The sequence below is a fragment of the Heterodontus francisci genome, chromosome 38 (genome assembly GCF_036365525.1).
Source record: "Heterodontus francisci isolate sHetFra1 chromosome 38, sHetFra1.hap1, whole genome shotgun sequence".
NCBI lineage: Eukaryota > Metazoa > Chordata > Chondrichthyes > Heterodontiformes > Heterodontidae > Heterodontus > Heterodontus francisci.
Window position 1 is genome coordinate 39,117,645 of NC_090408.1, and position 20,297 is coordinate 39,137,941.

At 42.6% G+C, this 20,297-nt stretch overlaps 1 protein-coding gene and 1 long non-coding RNA gene across 8 annotated transcripts in view; one reads left to right on the plus strand and one right to left on the minus strand.

The window, feature by feature from the left end:
* LOC137352557 (uncharacterized) overlaps window positions 1-20,297 on the plus strand; it is a 175,338-nt gene that overhangs the window by 83,471 nt on the left and 71,570 nt on the right. The gene's annotated exons all lie outside the window — the stretch shown is intronic.
* Window positions 1-20,297, minus strand: part of iqch (IQ motif containing H) — a 153,829-nt gene that overhangs the window by 39,441 nt on the left and 94,091 nt on the right. For all 6 annotated transcript variants that reach the window (XM_068018154.1, XM_068018149.1, XM_068018150.1 and 3 more), the window contains 2 exons: window positions 18,966-19,086; window positions 11,092-11,378 (listed from right to left, as the gene is read on the minus strand). In XM_068018154.1, coding sequence (XP_067874255.1) covers window positions 11,092-11,378; window positions 18,966-19,086 — 408 coding nt within the window. The remainder of the gene's footprint in view (window positions 1-11,091; window positions 11,379-18,965; window positions 19,087-20,297) is intronic.

Sequence of the window (20,297 nt, forward strand, 5' to 3'; positions counted from 1 at the left end):
GTTTCATAATATTTTTGATGGGTGAAAATGGGAAATGTTGTCCTATAGCTTGGGAAGCTAAGAAAATAGAAAGGGTTGCTAAAAGTATTTTAGCTGCAGAAAAACTGGCTCTTGTGGAGACAGTGAATATGGGATTCTATTTATCAACTATTTTAGGTGAGATTCTGTACAAAGGGCGTAAGATAACATGCCCATTAAATTTTATGTAGATAATCGTTGCTTGTAGGATAATATACTCGACAAAACATGTGAGCGTAAAAAGGTTACAATTGACCTTGCTAGATTGAAACAAATGCTGGAGAGAAAGGAAATCTCCAAAATTAAATGGGTACATGCAAGTTATGAACTATCTGATTGTTTTACGAAAAGAAATTGTTAGGGGTCCTAGAAGAGGGGCATCTCGCAATGTAATGCTTTGTATAGAATATAGAATTTATTTTGATTTTGTTTTGAAATCTTTGTGCATGTTAAACTCTAAGTTTTATTTAAAGAAAAAGAAGGGAATCTGTTAATTGTGTTTAATCATATGCAGGTGGAGGATGTTAATTAGTGTCTTACTTGAGTATATATAAGGAAACACTTACTGAAACTGGGTAAAGGGTTGAGTGAGGAGCTGCATGTTTGTAATCTTTTTACTTTGCAAAATAAATGCAAGACTGAGTAAAGATTGGCTCCAGCATAATCCTTCAACAACAAGCTTTCTGGAACATAGAAGTTACCACAGTTAGATGAGGCAGCTTCAGCCATTTCATAGTCTAGTCATGGGTTTAAATTTTTTAATATGCAGATTTGAGGTTTAAACCATTTTCTTAAGACTCCCTGAGTATGTGACCATGAAATATATTAAACTCTTACATTGTTAAAATCATGGTTTCTTTTATACTAAGAAATCTGGGTGAAGGGCCAAGACTCAGAGAGCAGGACACCATCAAGGATGAAATTAATTGGAAAGAAGATGAGAGAGGAACATAGGACATAGGAACACAGGAGCAGAAGTAGGCCATTCAGCCCATCAGGCCTGCTCCATCATTCAATATGATCAAGGCTGATCATCCATTTCAATGCCTTTTTCCCACACTATCCCCATATCCCTTTATGTCATTGGTATTTAGAAATCTGTCAATCTCTGCTTTAAACATACTCAACGACAGAGCTTCCACAACCCTCTGGGGTAGAGAATTCCAAAGATTCACAACCCTCTGAGTAAAGAAATTTCTCCTCATCTCAGTCCTAAGTAGCTTCCCCCTTATTTTGAAATTGTGTCCCCTGATTCTAGACTCTCCAACTGGGGGAAATACTTACCTGCATCTACCCTGTCTAAGTAGGTTTCAATGAGATCACCTCTCATTCTTCGAAACTCTCGAGAATACAGGCCTAGTTTCCTCAATCTCTCTTCAGTCCCGCCATCCTGGGAACAAGTCTGGTGAACATTCGTTGCACTCCCTCTATGACAATAATATCCTTCCCAAAGGCGACCAAAACTGCACACAGTACTCCAGGTGCAGTCTAACCAAGGCTCTATACAACTGAAGCAAGACTTCACTACTCTTGTACTCAAATCCTCTTGCGATAAAGGCTAACATACCATTAGCCTTCCTGATTGCTTGCTGCACCTGCATGTTAGCTTTCAGTGACTTATTGACAAGGACACTCAGGTCCCTTTGTACATGTACATTTTCTAATCTCTTACCATCTAAGAAATATTCTGCACATTTGTTCCTCCTACCAAAGTGGGTAACTTCACATTTTTTCACACTATATTCCATCTGCCATATTCTTGCTCACTCACTAAGTCTGCCAAATCCCTTCAATCCACTTTGCATCTTCCTCACAACACACATTCCCACCTAGTTTTGTGTCATCCTTGTGTCGAACTTGGAAATATTACATTTGGTCCCCACATCCAAATCATTGATATATATTGTGAACAGCTGGGGCCCAAGCACTGATCCTTGCAGTACCCCACTAATCACAGCCTGCCAACGCAGGAATGAACCATTTATTCCTACTCTCTGTTTTCTGCCTGTTTACCAATCCTTAATCCATGCCAGGATATTACCTTCTATCCCATGTGCTTTAATTTTGCTAACGAACCTCCTGAGGAGGTCTTTATCAAAAGCCTTCTGAAAATCCAAGTATACTACGTCCACCGACATCCCTTTATCAATTCTGTTGGTAACATCCTCAAAAAAACTCCAAGAGGTTTGTCAAACATGATTTCCCATTCATAAATCCAAGTTGACTATGCCCAATCAGATCATTATTATCCAAGTGTCCATTTATCACATCCTTTCGAATAGACGCTAGCATTTTCCCTACTACTGATATAAGGCTAACAGGTCTGTAGTTCCCTGTTTTCTCTCTCCCTCCCTTCTTAAATAGTGGGGTGACATTTCCAATCTGCAGGAACCATTCCAGAATCTATAGAATTTTGGAAGATGATCACCAATGCATCCATTATCTCCAGAGCTACCTCTTTCAACACTCTGGGATGTAGAATATCAGGTCCCGGGGACTTATCAACCTTCAGCCCCATTACTTTCTCCAATACAACCTTATGAATACTAATTTCCTTCAATTCCTCATTCTCCCTAGTCCTTTGGATTTCTAATTCTGGGAGATTTCTTGTATCTTCCTCAGTGAAGACAGATACAAAGTAATCATTTAGCTTCTCTGCCATTTCTCTATTCCCCATTATAATTTCTCCTGACTCTGCCTGTAATGGACCCATATTTGTCAGCCAAATGTTTCATAGAAACATAGAAAATAGGAGCAGGAGTAGGCCATTCGGCCCTTCGAGCCTGCTCCGCCATTCATTATGATCGTGGCTGATCATCTAAATCAGTAGCCTGTTCCTGCTTTCGCCCCATACCCTTTGATCCCTTTAGACCCAAGAGCTATATCTAACTCCTTCTTGAAAACATACAATGTTTTGGCCTCAACTGCTTTCTGTGGTAGCGAATTACACAGGCTCACCACGGTCTGGGTGAAGACATTTCTCCTCAACTCAGTCCTGAAAGGTTTAACCCGTATCCTTAGACTATGACCCCTGGTTCTGGACTCCCCCACCATTGGGAACATCCTTCCTGCATCTACCCTGTCAAGTCCTGCTAGAATTTTATAGATTTCTATGAGATTCCCCCCCCAACTCTTCTGAACTCCAGCGAATATAATCCTAACCGACTCAATCTCTCCTCATACGTCAGTCCCGCCAACTCAGGAATCAATCTGGTAAACCTTCGCTGCACTCCCTCTATAGCAAGAACATCCTTCCTCAGATAAGGAGACCAAAACTGCACACAATATTCCAGATGTGGCCTCACCAAGGCCCTGTATAATTGCAGCAAGACATCCCTGCTCCTGTACTCGAATCCTCTCGCTATGAAGGCCAACATACCATTTGCCTTTTTTACCGCATGTTGCACCTGCATGCTTACCTTCAGCAACTGGTGTAAGAGAACACCCAGGTCTTGCTGCATATTCCCGTCTCTCAGTTTATTGCCGTTCAGATAATAATCTGAGTTCCTGTTTTTGCTACCAAAGTGGATAACCTCACATTTATCCACATTATACTGCATCTGCCATGCATTTGCCCACTCACTCAACTTGTCCAAATCACCCTGAAGCCTCTCTGCATCCTCCTTACAACTCACCCTCCCACCCAATTTTGTGTCATCTGCAAATTTGGAGATATTACATTTAGTTCCCTCATCTAAATCATTAATATATATTGTGAATAGCTGGGGTCCTAGCACTTTTTTTTTTTTTTCTTTTGGGCCTCCTTATCTCGAGAGACAATGGATACGCGCCTGGAGGTGGTAAGTGGTTTGTGAAGCAGCGCCTGGAGTGGCTATAAAGGCCAATTCTGGAGTGACAGGCTCTTCCACAGGTGCTGCAGAGAAATTTGTTTGTTGGGGCTGTTGCACAGTTGGCTCTCCCCTTGCGCCTCTGTCTTTTTTCCTGCCAACTACTAAGTCTCTTCGACTCGCCACAATTTAGCCCTGTCTTTATGGCTGCCCGCCAGCACTGGCGAATGCTGGCAACTGACTCCCACGACTTGTGATCAATGTCACACGATTTCATGTCGCGTTTGCAGACGTCTTTATAACGGAGACATGGACGGCCGGTGGGTCTGATACCAGTGGCGAGCTCGCTGTACAATGTGTCTTTGGGGATCCTGCCATCTTCCATGCGGCTCACATGGCCAAGCCATCTCAAGCGCCGCTGACTCAGTAGTGTGTATAAGCTGGGGGTGTTGGCCGCTTCAAGGACTTCTGTGTTGGAGATATAGTCCTGCCACCTGATGCCAAGTATTCTCCGAAGGCAGCGAAGATGGAATGAATTGAGACGTCGCTCTTGGCTGGCATACGTTGTCCAGGCCTCGCTGCCGTAGAGCAAGGTACTGAGGACACAGGCCTGATACACTCGGACTTTTGTGTTCCGTGTCAGTGCGCCATTTTCCCACACTCTCTTGGCCAGTCTGGACATAGCAGTGGAAGCCTTACCCATGCGCTTGTTGATTTCTGCATCTAGAGACAGGTTACTGGTGATAGTTGAGCCTAGGTAGGTGAACTCTTGAACCACTTCCAGAGCGTGGTCGCCAATATTGATGGATGGAGCATTTCTGACATCCTGCCCCATGATGTTCGTTTTCTTGAGGCTGATGGTTAGGTCCTAGCACTGATCCCTGCGGTACCCCACTAGTCACTGCCTGCCATTCGGAAAAAGACCCATTTATCCCTACGCTTTGTTTCCTGTCCGCAAACCAATTTTCTATCCATCGCAATACACTACCCCCCAATCCCATGTGCTTTCATATTACATGCTAATTTCTTATGTGGGACTTGGTTGAAAGCCTTCTGAAAGTCTAAATAAACCACGTCCACTGGCTGTCCCTCATCAACTCTACTAGTTACATCCTTGAAGAATTCTAGTAGATTTGTCAAGCATGATTTCCCTTTCATAAATCCATGCTGACTCTGCCCGATTCTACCACTGTTCTCTAAGTGCTCTACTATAAAATCTTTGATAATGGGCTCTAGAATTTTCCCCACTACCGACGTCAGGCTGACTGGTCTATAATTGCCTGCTTTCTTCCTACCTCCCTTTTTAAATAGTGGGGTTACATTAGCTACCCCCCAAATTGTAGGAACTGTTTCAGAGTCTATAGAATCTTGGAAGATGACCACCAATGCATCCAATATTTCTAGGGCCACTTCCTTAAGTACTCTGGGATGCATACCATCAGGCCCTGGGGATTTATCGGCCTTCAATCCCATCAATTTCCCCAACACCATTTCTCTACTAATACTGATTTCTTTCAGTTCCTCTCTCTCACTAAGCCCTGTATTCCCCAACATTTCTGGTATGATATTTATGTCCTCCTTTGTGAAGACAGAACCAAAGTATGCATTTAGTTGGCCAACCATTTCTTTATTCCCCATAATAAATTCCCGTTTCTGACTGTAAGGGACCTACATTTGTCTTCACCAATCTTTTTCTCTTCACATACCTATCGAAACTTTTACAGTCATTTTTTATGTTCCCCGCAAGCTTGCTCTCATACTCTATTTTCCCCCTCTTAATCAATCCCTTGGTTGAATTCTAAACTGCTCCCAATCCTCAGGTCTGTTTTTCCTGGCAAATTTATATGCCTCTTCCTTAGATCTAATGCTATCTCTAATTTCCTTTGTAAGCCATAGTTTGGCTACCTTTCCCGTTTTACTTTTGCGCCAGACAGGGATAAACAATTGTTGCAGTTCATCCATGCGCACTTTAAATGTTTGCCATTGCCTATCCACCATCATCCCTTTAAGTAACATTTCCCAATCCGTCATGGCCAACTCGTGCCTCATACCTTCGTAGTTTCCTTTACTAAGATTCAGGACCCTTGTCTCAGAATCAACTACGTCACTCTCCATCTTGATGAAGAATTCTATCATATTATGGTCGCTCGTCCCTAAGGGGTCTCGCACCACTAGATTGTCAATTATTCCTCTCTCAATACACAATACCCAGTCTAGGATGGCCTGTTCTCTAGCTGGTTCCTCAACGTATTGGTCCAGAAAACCATCCCGTATACACTCCAAGAAATCCTCCTAATTTGATTTGCCCAATCTATATGCAGATGAAAGTCACCCATAATTACAGATGTTCCTTTATCGCATGCATCTCTAATTTCCTGTTTAATGCCATTCCCAACATCACCATTACAGTTTGGGGGTCTATATACAACCCCCACTAATGTTTTTTGCCCCTTTAGTGTTTCTTAGCTCTACCCATACAGATTCCACATGGTCAGAGCTAATATCTTTCCTCACGATTGCGCTAATTTCCTCTTTAACCAGCAATGCAACTCCACCGCCTTTTGCTTTTTGTCTGTCCTTCCTAAATACTGAACATGCCTGGATGTTCATTTCCCATCGCTGGTCACCTTGCAGCCGTGTCTCTGTAATCTCGACTATATCATACCCGTTTACATCTATTTTCACGATTAATTCATCCACTTTATTGCAAATGCTCCGTGCATTAAGGCACAAAGCCTGAAGGCTTGTCTTTTTAACAGTACTTGTCCCCTTCCCACTATTTTTCACTGTTGCCCTATTTGATTCTGGCCCTTGATTTCTCTGCCTATCACTTTTCTTATTCCCTTTACTGTCTTTTGTTCTTTTCTTTGATCCCCCCCTCCTCTGACTCCTTGCAAAGGTTCCTATCCCCCTGCCATTTGAGTTTAAACCCTCCCCAATCACTCTAGCAAATACTCCCCTTAGGCCATCAGTCCCGGTCCTGCCCAGGTGTAACACGTCCAGTTTGTACTGGTCCCACCTCCCCCAGAACCGGTCCCAATGCCCCAGGAATCTAAAATCCTCCCCCTCACACCATCTCTTCAGCCATGTATTCATCCGATATATCCTGCTATTTCTACTCAGACTAACACGTGGCACTGGTAGTAATCCTGAAATCACTACCTTTGAGGTCTGCTTTTAGGACCTCATCCTTTTTTTTACCTATGTCATTTGTACCAATGTGAACCATGATCACCTTCCCCCTTCAGAATGTCCTGTAACCGCTCTGAGACATCCTTGACCCTATCACCAGGGAGGCAACATACCATCCTGGAGTCTCTTTTGCGGCCACAGAAAGCCTATCTATTCCCCTTACAATTGAATCCCCTACAACTATTGCATTCCCACACTCTTTACTCCTCCCCTGTGCAGCAGAGCCAACCGTGGTGCAACGAATTGGCCTGTTGTTGCTTTCCCCGAGAAGCCATTCCTCCCAACAGTATCCAAAGCAGTATACCTGTTTTACAGGGGAATAGCCACAGCAGATTCCTGAACTGCCTGCCTAGTCCTCTTGCTCTGCCTGGTGGTCACCCATTCCCCTCCTGCCTGTGGGGTCTGAGCCTGTGGTGGGACCACCTCTCTATATGTGCTATCCATGATACTCTCTGCCTCGTGGATGCTCCACAGTGTCCCCAGCCGCTGCTTCAGCTCCGAAATCTGGGCTTCCAGGAGCTGCAGCTGGAGACACTTCCTGCACACATGCTGGACCCGGGCACTGGAGTTGTTCCTGGCTTCCAACATGGAGCACGAGGAGCACACCACAGCTTTGAGCTCTCCTGCCATGACTTAACCCTCTAAATTAAATTAAACCTTCAGGAAGATCTTAATGTCCAATAATATCAGTTACTCTAGGACCCTTCTTCCCTGGTCCTTGTTACTACAGAACTCCCTAAAAAAAAACTACTTACTATATTTGAAATAAACTTTAAACTTTTCTTACCTGAGGTACTTACCCAGCTATTTAGAGCTATTCCCTACCAGCAGTAACTCACCAACCAATCACCTTGCAACTCTCCTGTGATGTCACTGTTGGCTTTTTTTTCAAAACTCCTTCCCACTGCCGCTGCACTTTTAAACTGTGCCAGTCTCACTCCTTCCCGCTGCACTTTTAAACTCTGCCAGTCTCACTCAGTCTCGCTCCTTCCTGCTGCACTTTCAAGGTCTCACTCCTTTTTACATACCTATAGAAGCTTTTACAGTCCGTCTTTATGTTTTTTGCTGGTTCACATTCATATTCTATTCTCCCTTTCTTTATCAGTTTCTGGTCCTCTTTTGCTGTATTCTGAAATCCTCCCAATCCTCAGGGTTGCTACTATTTCTGGCAACTTTATATGCCTTTTCTTTTAATCTTATACAATCTTTAACTTGTTTTGTTAACCACGGTTGACTGCCTTTACTTTTGGGATTTTTGTGCCTTGAAGGAATGTATAGTTGCTGTAAATTATGTAATAATTCTTTAAAGACTGTCTATTGCCTATGTACTGTCATACCTTTTAATGTATTTTCCCAGTCCACCTCAGCCAATTTGCCCCTCATACCTTTATAATTTCCTTTGTTCAAATTTAACACCCTGGTTTCAGATTGATCTACCTCACTTTCAAACATAATGTAAAATTCTATCATATTATGGTCACTCATCCCTAAAGGTTCTTTTACAACAAGATTATTAATTAACCCTTTCTCATTACATAATACTAGATCTAAAATAGCCTGTTCTCTAGTTGATTCCTCAGCATACTGCTCTAGAAAACCAACCATAACACACTCCAGAAACTCATCCTCCATAGTATTAGTGCTCATTAGGTTTACCCAGTCTATATGCAGATATTAAGTCACCCATGATTACTGTATTACCCATGCTACATGCTTCTCTAATCTGATTAATAGCATGCCCCACACTACCGCTACTGTTTGGTGGCCTATAAACAACTCCTAGCAATGTTTGCTGCCCCTTGCCGTTTCTTAGCTCCACCCAAACAGATTCCATACTTTGTTCTTCCAATCTGAGATCCTCCCTTACTAATGTACTGATCCTATCCCTGATTATCAGTGCAACATCTCTTCCTTTTGCCTGTCCTTCCTAAATGTCAAATATCCTTGAATATTCAGTTCCCAGTCTTGGTCACTCTGTAGCCACGTTTCCGTAATGGCAATTAGATCATACCCATTTATGGCTATTTGTGCCTTTAAATCATCTACCTTGTTGCGATAAATCAGGTAGGATTGATCTGGTGATGCCAAACTTGACTTTTAAAAGGCTTGAGGTTGTAGGAGGAACATTAGGAGATAGCAAAGTATTACAAAGTATTTACAGAACAGAAAGAGGCCATTTGGCCCAACAGGTCCATGCTGGTGTTTAACCCCCACCTGAGCCTCCTCCCACCCATCTTCATCTAACCCCATCAATGCATCCTTCTATTACTTTCTCCCTCATGTGCTTATTGAGCTTCCCCTTGAAACTCTGCTATTTGCCTCGATTACTCCCTGTGGTAGCGAGTTCCATATTCTAACCACTCTGTGGGTTTCTCCTGACTTTCCTATTAGATGTTTTAGTGACTAGTTTTAAGGTCCTATTATTTGGCTACCTTAAACGTTAATGGTATATTAGTTCCAAAGTTGGCCTCTCGGCATATTCAAACCAACTTATAAATTATCAGCTAGTGACATAGTAAACAAAACCGTCTTGGGATTGGCTGGTGTCAATCCACACAAAGCAGGAAATTGAATTACGCCCAGCTCCCTTGGGATAATTCTCAACACTGTTGCCTTGATGGTAACGGTGGAATGGATCCTTGATAGAACCCACCCAATTTTAATTCCATTGATTGGAGGCAGGTGGTTGGCTGATTCACCTTGCCAGATTACAGCCCAGGTGCTGAAGTTGAAATTACCCCCCACTCTTGCCTGGTTGTTATCATTAATTGCTTTCCCTCTACCATTGCAACAACTTGCATTTATGTAGCACCTTTAATGTAGTAAAATATCCCAAGGCACTTTGCAGCAAAAATTTGACACCGAACCACAGGAGATCTTAGAGAGGTGACCAAAAACCTAGTGAAATAGGTAGGTTTTAAGGAGCATCTTAAAGGGGGAGGGAGAGGTAGAAAGGTAGAGATGCTTATGGAGGGAATTGCAGAGCCTAGGCCCCAAGGTGCAGAAGGCATGTCCACCAATAGTGGAGTGATGAAAATAGGGGATGCGCAAAAGGCCAGAATTGGAGGAGCCAATTATAGCACCCCATTTGCTGCCTTAGCCAACAGAATCTAATTCAGCACTGCAATAACATCTGGAACCTTCTGATATGTGTGGAGTTCACTGTGTGGTCCCTTTACCCATCATTAAAACAACTTCAGATTATAGAGCAGAAATTTGGAGTAGTGAAATTCACATCTAAATACTTCCTACCTTCCTGTGTGCCCTAGTGTTACGCAGGTTAACCCATTTAAAGTTGTTTAAGCTCTACTCTCATTTCTGAACAAATGAAATCACAATCATTAATTGTCCTAAAATGCAGTCATACTCATTGTCTACCTGAGAGCAGCTGAAACAGAAAAGAGCAAAAACCTTCCCCGCAGATAGTTAAAACTTTGTATAAATACAAGTAACAACATAGCAGGGGGTGATTTGACGTCTTTAATATTAGAATTCAGGTACTAGCTATAAATGAGCTTCCTCCTCACGGATTATGATATCAATCAAATCCTTCAACTTACCCCTCCATCCCCCAAACTAAATGTAGCAGTTCTACATTCTGAGCCTGAACCAGCATCAAAGCTGGGAAGAACTTTGTAATCAATCTCACTTATCCATTACTCTCTATTTAATTAGAACTAGTTGTGTTTTTGGGGAAAAAGTAAGCTATTTTCCATTTACTTAAACTGTTCTTCTGGATCAAGAGCCACTATAATAATTATAGACCCATTACAATGAATCTTTAGATGAGTATTGAGCTAACTTAACGCAGTCAAATATAAATGTAGATAGAGGGGCACTAATAAAACTCAATTTAATTAGTTAAAATAATACTTATGATATTAATGTACATCCCACATGGCAAAAGCCAGCCCTTTGAGTTTGCAATTAGTTCACTGACCTGAGAAGATGGATTAGCTCATTTGGTGAATTTTATAGCTGATATATTCGCAACGCTTCACATTATTTTTTGTAATCTCTTTTTTCGTCACCCGGGTACCTGGATCTTTATTAGTCAGTCTGATATATGAACCTCAACTTATATCCACCTCACCTGCTGCTCCATTGTATATGGATGTATGAAGGTCACCAGGTCAATTGAGAAGAAACCTATCACTCCTCTGGCTTTACAGGCCTCAGCAATCTTTACACACACCGAGTACAAGTTGCCTGGATCCACAGAGCACTGTGGCACAGTGGTGCCCCAACATTCCAGAGGGCTTTTGGAATGGATCTGGTCACCACAAGAAATCATTGATACCTCCCCTGTTGGCTCTATAAGCATGTCGACGGTGAGGTTGGTAACACTGTCTGAAGGAGGGTACGCCTGCAACACACCACCTAGGAGAAGAGGCAGAAACCAGTCAGCACCCGATGGAGCAGAAATTTCTCAAAAACCTAATATTTCAGAATATCCTCTCAACAGGTATTAAGGCAAACAAATATTTTTTAATAAGTATTATGCATTAAAGAAATGCCGTGAACAACAGATGCCCCTCTACGTTGCTTTCATTGATCTCACCAAAGCCTTTGACCTTGTCAGCAGACGTGGTCTCTTCAGACTACTAGAAAAGATTGGATGTCCACCAAAGCTACTAAGTATCATCACCTCATTCCATGACAATATGAAAGGCACAATTCAGCATAGCGGGGCCTCATCAGACCCCTTTCCTATCCTGAGTGGTGTGAAACAGGGCTGTGTTCTCGCACTAAAACTGTTTGGGATCTTCTTCTATCTGCTACTCCAACATGCGTTCAAGTCTTCAGAAGAAAGAATTTTCCTCCACGCAAGATCAGGTTGTTCAACCTTGCCCGTCTAAGAGCGGAGACCAAAGCATGGAAAGACCTCATCAGGGAACTCCTCTTTGCTGACGATGCTGCATTAACACCCCACACTGAAGAGTGTCTGCAGAGACTCATCGACAGGATTGCAGCTGCCTGCAATGAATTTGGCCTAACCATCAGCCTCAAGAAAACAAACATCATGGGACAGGACATCAGAAATGCTCCATCCATCAATATCGGCGACCACGCTCTGGAAGTGGTTCAAGAGTTCACCTACCTAGGCTCAACTATCACCAGTAACCTGTCTCTCGATGCAGAAATCAACAAGCGCATGGGAAAGGCTTCCACTGCTATGTCCAGACTGGCCAAGAGAGTGTGGGAAAATGGCGCACTGACACGGAACACAAAAGTCCAATGGTATCAAGCCTGTGTCCTCAGTACCTTGCTGTACGGCAGCGAGGCCTGGACAATGTATGTCAGCCAAGAGCGACGTCTCAATTCATTCCATCTTCGCTGCCTCCAGAGAATCCTTGGCATCAGGTGGCAGGACCGTATCTCCAACACAAGTCCTTGAGGCGGCCAACGTCCCCAGCATATACACCCTACTGAGCCAGCAGCGCTTGAGATGGCTTGGCCATGTGAGCCGCATAGAAGATGGCAGGATCCCCAAGGACACATTGTACAGCGAGCTCATCACTGGTGTCGGACCCGCCGGCCGTCCATGTCTCCACTTTAAAGATGTCTGCAAACGCGACATGAAGTCCTGTGACATTGATCACAAGTCGTGGGAGTCAGTTGCCAGTGATCGCCAGAGCTGGTGGGCAGCCATAAAGGCGGGGCTAAAGTGTGGTGAGTCGAAGAGACTTAGCAGTTGGCAGGTAAAAAGACAGAAGCACAAGGAGAAAGTCAACTGTGTAACAGCCCCGACAACCAATTTTATCTGCAGCACCTGTGGAAGAGTCTGTCACTCTAGAATTGGCCTTTATAGCCACTCCAGGTGCTGCTTCACAAATCACTGACCACCTCCAGGCGCTTACCCATTGTCTCTCGAGACAAGGAGGCCAAAGAAGAAGCCTAAACATATCTATTTTTCACAAATAAAATTCTAACAGATTCCACTGAATATCCCACAAAAATGTTTTTATTCCTTGTCAAAGTTTTCATGATTATAAACAGTTTAACCTTTTATAAAGCTGCCTTCTACAAATATGAGCACATGTTATACATCCACTTTTGCAACAGGTCAGTGGTATATTAACGTCATTCTGCTTGAGAAGTTGAAGGAGGCTTCAGCATGTTAGAGAGACCCAAAGCAGATTAGGTCACAAGATTGGTATAGATGAAGCTTATTGGATCTCACCTCACCGGGGTATGAACGCTATCATCTACCCATGACAGCAATTGGCTGTTTCTTAAATTATTCCAACATCCTGACATCAACCACATTACCTGCCAACTGTGAAATCAAACACTGGTTATTATTATGATAAAACATATTTACTAGAGATTTTACACATTGCTTGTTTTTACCAACCCTATTTTTGACCCCTCCTCCACTGCAAGCACCAATTTTTACTGGGTTAAGGTTCCATGGGTGCTGGGATCTCCCCAGTACCTTGCCTAGAAGGCCATTATTTATACGCAAGCTTTAACAGGGAGTGCTATTCAACCATGGGGGTTACCGTAGCAAAGCCTGATTCCTGTTCCCATGTGGCACATGCACACGTTCCAGCACTGGTCACCACAGTGATCAGAATTGGCATCTCTGGCTGATTTCTTATCACCTTATCTTGGAATTGATACCAATTGATGCCCCGCCGGTATAAGATAACACAGCACAGACCAGGGATCAAACCAGTGACCTCCGGGTTGGAAAGGCTCAGTAATATACTGAGCACCCAATTCTAAGCTGTGTGTCATTCTTGAACCAAGTGATAAAACACATTCTATGAAAATCACGAGAGGAAGATTTTACTTGATTACTAACCGAATCTGAATGATATTGTGTACTTAACTTTATATAACACTAGAGAAAACATTTAAATATTACTGTTATTAAAATAACATATTTTCTTAAATTTTAAGCTGTAATATTGCCATTTTAATAGTTGTTAACAGGCTCTCAGGAGCATTATTCCAAATAGAAATTGCACGGCATTAGAATTGAGTTGCTAACTGAGATCAAATTCTGATGAAATTCAATATCCATCATGGAAAAGATGCAGCAAATCTGCACTGGAGAATAGATTACTAGTTTTTAATGTGGTTTTCATCTCTGCGTGTTATCATTTACAAACAAAATGAAAAGCAGCCAAGCAAACACATCCACAATTCACGTTCCGGTATACTTGCTCCAAGCTGAATTAAAGAGTTTCTAAACATGAAAAATATTGGAGCTGCGAGAACACAATGCAACATACAGAAAACATTTCCAATAATGATGAGCAAACACTTTAGATTTGAATTTTTATGTTCTCTCTCCGGATCTCTTCCTCCAATTTTTCAAAATTGGACATGGCACTTTTTCTTTGCTAAAATGTGCTGTCAAGTTTCTTTCTGTCATTTAAACAGAGAATAATGGATACCTGGCAGTGAGATAAAGGCTGTAAATGAATCAAGGGACTCCAGATGGCCTGTGTATAGAATAGTGGATACCTGGGAGTGATTATGAGGCTGTAATGTAATTGAGGGGTTTAAATGGTTTATTTATGTAGCCTTTTCTTGGCACTTTGCCATCAGCAGCACCTGTGTGTTACCCCCGCCACTAATGGTACCCTATAGTGTAAGCAGTGCAAATTCCGCAGCCCTTGGCCCAAATTTGTGGGTTGTACAGCAGACAGTCCAGCCCTACTGGGCCTCGGTCCTCAAGACTAGCAGCATATTGTAAGAGGAAAGGGGGAGCTCAAAGGTTAGTGTGCGTGTGCTCACACAGACTTTACAGCTGACCTGGACAGTTGAACACTTTGTATGGTTTTAATTGCTCATCCCTACTTGTCCTGAGGTCAGAGGAAAGTTTTCTCCTGCAATGGGGGACGTGAAGTACAGGTTTACAGTAAAAGCATCTGAGGCTTAGTTCCCTTCAAAAAGAAACTGATTAGATATAAATCAGTGTCTAGAAATGAGTTTACAGGTTACTGGAATAGGGTTAGACTGAGCTGATCAAATAATCCCTGGGACCTGACCTTTCCTGTACTGCTGAGGGGCAGCAGAATGTAATGTGGGGAGGACATTCATCCCAGGGATGAACAGTGCAGGGATGAGGATGGCTGAAAATTCTGCAGCTTTGCTTCATTACCTTTACGGATCAGAGTGTTCATACAAAACTTTCCCTCAGGACATTAAAGGCTAGAAATAACTGTTTGCAATACAAAAATTAAGTGTTCACTCACTAATATCATTAAGCAGTCATTCCTGAACTTCAATGCATTGTGTAGAATCGACAAATATATAGATTGCATATGATCAGGGCAAAGGGTGGGCCAAATGCAATTGTTTTGTTCTGTGTTTTACAATGTTTTTATAACTCTGTGGTGAATTTAATTCAAGGATTTGATTGAATCATAGAAAGTTTATGGCACAGAAAGAGGCCACTTGGCCCATTGTGTCTGTGCCAGCCGAAAAACATTCCACCCATTCTAATCCCACCTTCCAGCATTTGGTCCGTAGTCCTGCAGCAAATCGTGCAGCTGGAGTATTGGAGCCAAAGCAAGGGACACAAAATGAGTTGAAATCACTGAAACCTGGGATTGAACCAGGGACCTTTTTGATCTTCAGTCTAACATGCTCCCAACTGAGCTATGTCAGCCACACATTGCTCGATAAACCAATCTTAAAAAATTGGGAAAAAAAGGACAATGACCTTTCCAATATCTTTCAAATGCAGCACAGAGGGACAAGTCCATTTGAAATGCACCAACTCCTTAAGGTTAAATGTGTTTATCCAGCATATAGCTGAACCTGGCAAACCAGGAAGGGATGAGATTTGGTCCACAGTTTGTGTTGAGGTAGCTGTTCTCAGCCTGGAAAGAGGTGGAAATCAGCCAGGGTTCCCGCTGCTGTTCACTATCCAGTAACCTTTGCTGGAGGTGCAGGTGTATGGATGTAATGCCAGGACAGGATTGGATTCAGTTGTGATGCCCCTACACTGTTAACCCTCACCTCTATGCTCACCTGATGCCCATGGAACCATACTCCAGCATGAAGTTGATGTCTTCTGAAGGGGGGGAGCGGGGAGAAATTGGCAAAGAAAAAGGTCACTACGATGGTTGGATAGAATTTTTTTTTATTCATTCACAGAACGTAGGCACAACAGGCAAGGCCAGCATTTATTGCCCTTGAGAAGGTTGTTGGGACTTCTTGAATAAAGCTAAGTGGCTTGCTGGGCCATTTCAGAGGGCAGTTAAGAGTCAATCACATTGCTGTGTGTCTGGAGTCACATGTAGACCAGACCAGGTAAGGACAGCCCTAAAGGACATTAGTAAACCAGATTTGTCTTTTTAAATGACAATCCGGCAGTTGCATGGTCACCATTACTGATACTAGCTTTTTATTCTAGATTTTATTTAATTAATTTTATTTAAATTCCCTGGCTGCCATGTTGGGATTTAAACTCATGCCTCCAGATCATTAGTCCACGCTTCTGGATTACTATCTCGTAACATAAAACACTATGCTACTGCACCCTTAATAAGTTGGTGTTGACAGCCTCCTGGTGATGTGTGAGTGCTTGTTGTAGAAATCCATGGTTCAGGATTCACTAATTCTAAGACCTAACCTCCATTTATTTTAATGGTTCTCAGGCAGACAATTTCTCAAAAACACTTCTTCAGTGCAGTAGTGAGAGAGTGCTGCACTGCCAGAAATGCCATCTTTCATATTAGATGTTAAACCGAGGGCCCATTTGTCCTCTAAAAGATTCCATTGCACTATATCGAAGAAGAGCTGGGGAGTTCTGGCCAATATTTATCGCTCAACCAACATCACAAAAGCAGATTACCTGGTCATATTCCACTGCTGTTTGTGGGAGCTTGCTGTGCAGAAATTGACTGCTGCGTTTCCTAAATTACAACAGTTATTATGCTTCAAAAGTACTTCATTGGCTGTAAAGCACTTCAGCATGTATTGAGGCTGTGGAAGTTGCTATATGAATGCAAGTTCTTTCTTTCTTAAAAAATTACAGTAGCTCCCCAAAGCAATTGTTTTAGGTCGAGAAGGAACTATTGTCTATATTCTCAACTCTTGTATTTATAATATTTCGATAGGTTCTTTGTGGGCTCTCCAGATTTTAACAACTTTTTGATAAGTTATGACTGTAATATGTACCATTTACAAAAGTAAAAAGAAAAAAAATCTAAAAGTGCAAAATCTACCTATAATTAAAAATCCTTTTGGCTAACTCACGTAAAATTGCTGAAGTGTGCTATTGAATTACATCCCTCAGCTGGATTTTTAAAAATAAATATCTGAATGTCATTGTTATGCTAATTATTTCCCTCCAATATTAGTTTTTGGACTCAACATCTTCTTACTAAATTAGATAGTTCCAGGAACAGAGTCAGGGATTAATGTATACAGCTCCAGTTGTAGAACTAGCATAGCATATGTGTGATGGGCCAAATGGACACCTTCTATGCTGTAATTTCTGAAACGCAACAACTCCTGCTCCACCAAATTTGCATTAGAGCCATTTACCAAACTAAAAGCTGGAGTAAGGAGGATGGACCCATTCCCTTTTTGCTAGGTTCATGCTGTGCAATAATATTAATGAAATTCCTCTATCTGCTGCTTAAATTAAATTGTTAACTCGTTTCAGATAAATGCTTTTGTTAAAATAAGGGCCAAAGGACATGCTCATAAATGAGTCAACATATTCATTACTAAAATATTTCCTATTCCCTCGTTTTCTGCCTGCTTAAATTTTTTTCTTCTTCCTCACTTTACAAAAATTAGTCAGAAATCTCAAAACCATTTTAGAGAGTGTTTTCCCATACTGCTTTCCAAATCATTAGTTAATAAGTGGAATTGAGCCGGAGAGAGCAGGAAGGTGTCAGGTTGGATCCCTGTTCTGTTCTGAGTTAACTGGTCTCAGCCTAGACCACAGTAGAGATTCTACAGATGGCTTCTGTGCTTCTGGGTTAGTGAAGGGGCATAATCAGACAGGGTTCTTGCTCCTGATCACTATCCAGTTACCCCCAGAGTAAAATGTGTGCGTGTGTTGTGAGAACAGGATTGGGTTTGATTATAAGGTCAGCCATGACCAAAGAGCTTGCTGACGCTCACTGTTTAGGCTCACACCTGAAGAATGGCTACATAGATGAGAGACTGCAGGGCAGCTAACAGCCACTGACTAATAAGAACAGCAGCGGTAGAAATGTCTCATAACATTTTGCAGAGTTATTGGTCAAAGAGGCATGTTGTAAGGAGTGTTTTAAAGGAGTGAAGGAAGGTGGCAAGGCTTGGCGATGGAATTCCAGACAGTGGGGACCAGGCAACTGAAGGCACAGTCGCCGATGGTGGGACAAAGGAAAGCAGCAACGCTCAAGTTTGGAGTTAAAGCAACAGAGAGTTTGGAGGGAGGGTTGTAGGGCTGGAGGGGCAGGGGGTACAGAGACAGAGAAAGAAAATGAAAACAATGAAGTCCAAATCTAATTTTGAAACTGTTTTCAAATGTTTTGCAAACTGGACTATTGTTTCAGAGCAAGGAGCAGCCTGGCACAATGAGCACATAATGTGGGCTGACAATTTACTGTTAAGAGGGTGTTTTTGGAGTTGTTGCCTTTTGGATGAGACATTATGCTAGGCCCTGCCTGTTCAGGTGGATGTAAAAGATCCCATGACATTCTTTCAACAAGAGCAAGTGAGTTCTCTTGGTGTCCTAGCCAAAACTTCTCTCTTAACCAACATTCCCAAAACTGATTAATTGGTCTCTCAATGCTGTTTTTGGATCTTGCTGTGTGCAAACTGGCTACCATGTTTGCCTACATTACAACCATGACTATAATTCAAAAACTGTATCAGCTGTGAAGCACTATATAAAATCCATGTTCTTTCTTTAAGAAACTCAATGCAACAATTTGATTTGCAAACAAACACGGGATTTCCTGTAATATGACAAACATATTATCAAAAGCAAAAAATTTATACCTTGGCAGAGGAACATTTGTAAGAACTTTTCCCATGTTGGGAATACTTCCTTATTAACTGGCTGTGCGTGCTCTGCCAAAATTCTAGGCAACTCCTTCGACATCTTCAGCTCAGCAGGTTCCTGCGTAACACATTAAACACAAACATTAGCAGAGATTATACATAAATAAATGAACTGTACTTTAAAATGGAAACTGGAAAATCAACAGTCACGTCAGCCACACATGAAAAGATGGCAGCCGATTGTTTGCTACTGCTAATATCATTTCTGTATTTACATGCCAAATTTCCACATTCCCTCTTTCTATTTCCTTCACTCTAAAGGACATGCTTGGCAACATATATATGTATACATATATTCTTTTGGGCCTCCTTATCTCGAGAGACAATGGATACGCGCCTGGAGGTGGTCAGTGGTTTGTGAAGCAGCGCCTGGAGTGGCTATAAAGGCCAATTCTGGAGTGACAGGCTCTTCCACAGGTGCTGCAGAGAAATTTGTTTGTTGGGGCTGTTGCACAGTTGGCTCTCCCCTTGCGCCTCTGTCTTTTTTCCTGCCAACTACTAAGTCTCTTCGACTCGCCACAATTTAGCCCTGTCTTTATGGCTGCCCGCCAGCTCTGGCGAATGCTGGCAACTGACTCCCACGACTTGTGATCAATGTCACACGATTTCATGTCGCGTTTGCAGACGTCTTTATAACGGAGACATGGACGGCCGGTGGGTCTGATACCAGTGGCGAGCTCGCTGTACAATGTGTCTTTGGGGATCCTGCCATCTTCCATGCGGCTCACATGGCCAAGCCATCTCAAGCGCCGCTGACTCAGTAGTGTGTATAAGCTGGGGATGTTGGCCGCTTCAAGGACTTCTGTGTTGGAGATATAGTCCTGCCACCTGATGCCAAGTATTCTCCGAAGGCAGCGAAGATGGAATGAATTGAGACGTCGCTCTTGGCTGGCATACGTTGTCCAGGCCTCGCTGCCGTAGAGCAAGGTACTGAGGACACAGGCCTGATACACTCGGACTTTTGTGTTCCGTGTCAGTGCGCCATTTTCCCACACTCTCTTGGCCAGTCTGAACATAGCAGTGGAAGCCTTACCCATGCGCTTGTTGATTTCTGCATCTAGAGACAGGTTACTGGTGATAGTTGAGCCTAGGTAGGTGAACTCTTGAACCACTTCCAGAGCGTGGTCGCCAATATTGATGGATGGAGCATTTCTGACATCCTGCCCCATGATGTTCGTTTTCTTGAGGCTGATGGTTAGGCCAAATTCATTGCAGGCAGACGCAAACCTGTCGATGAGACTCTGCAGGCATTCTTCAGTGTGAGATATA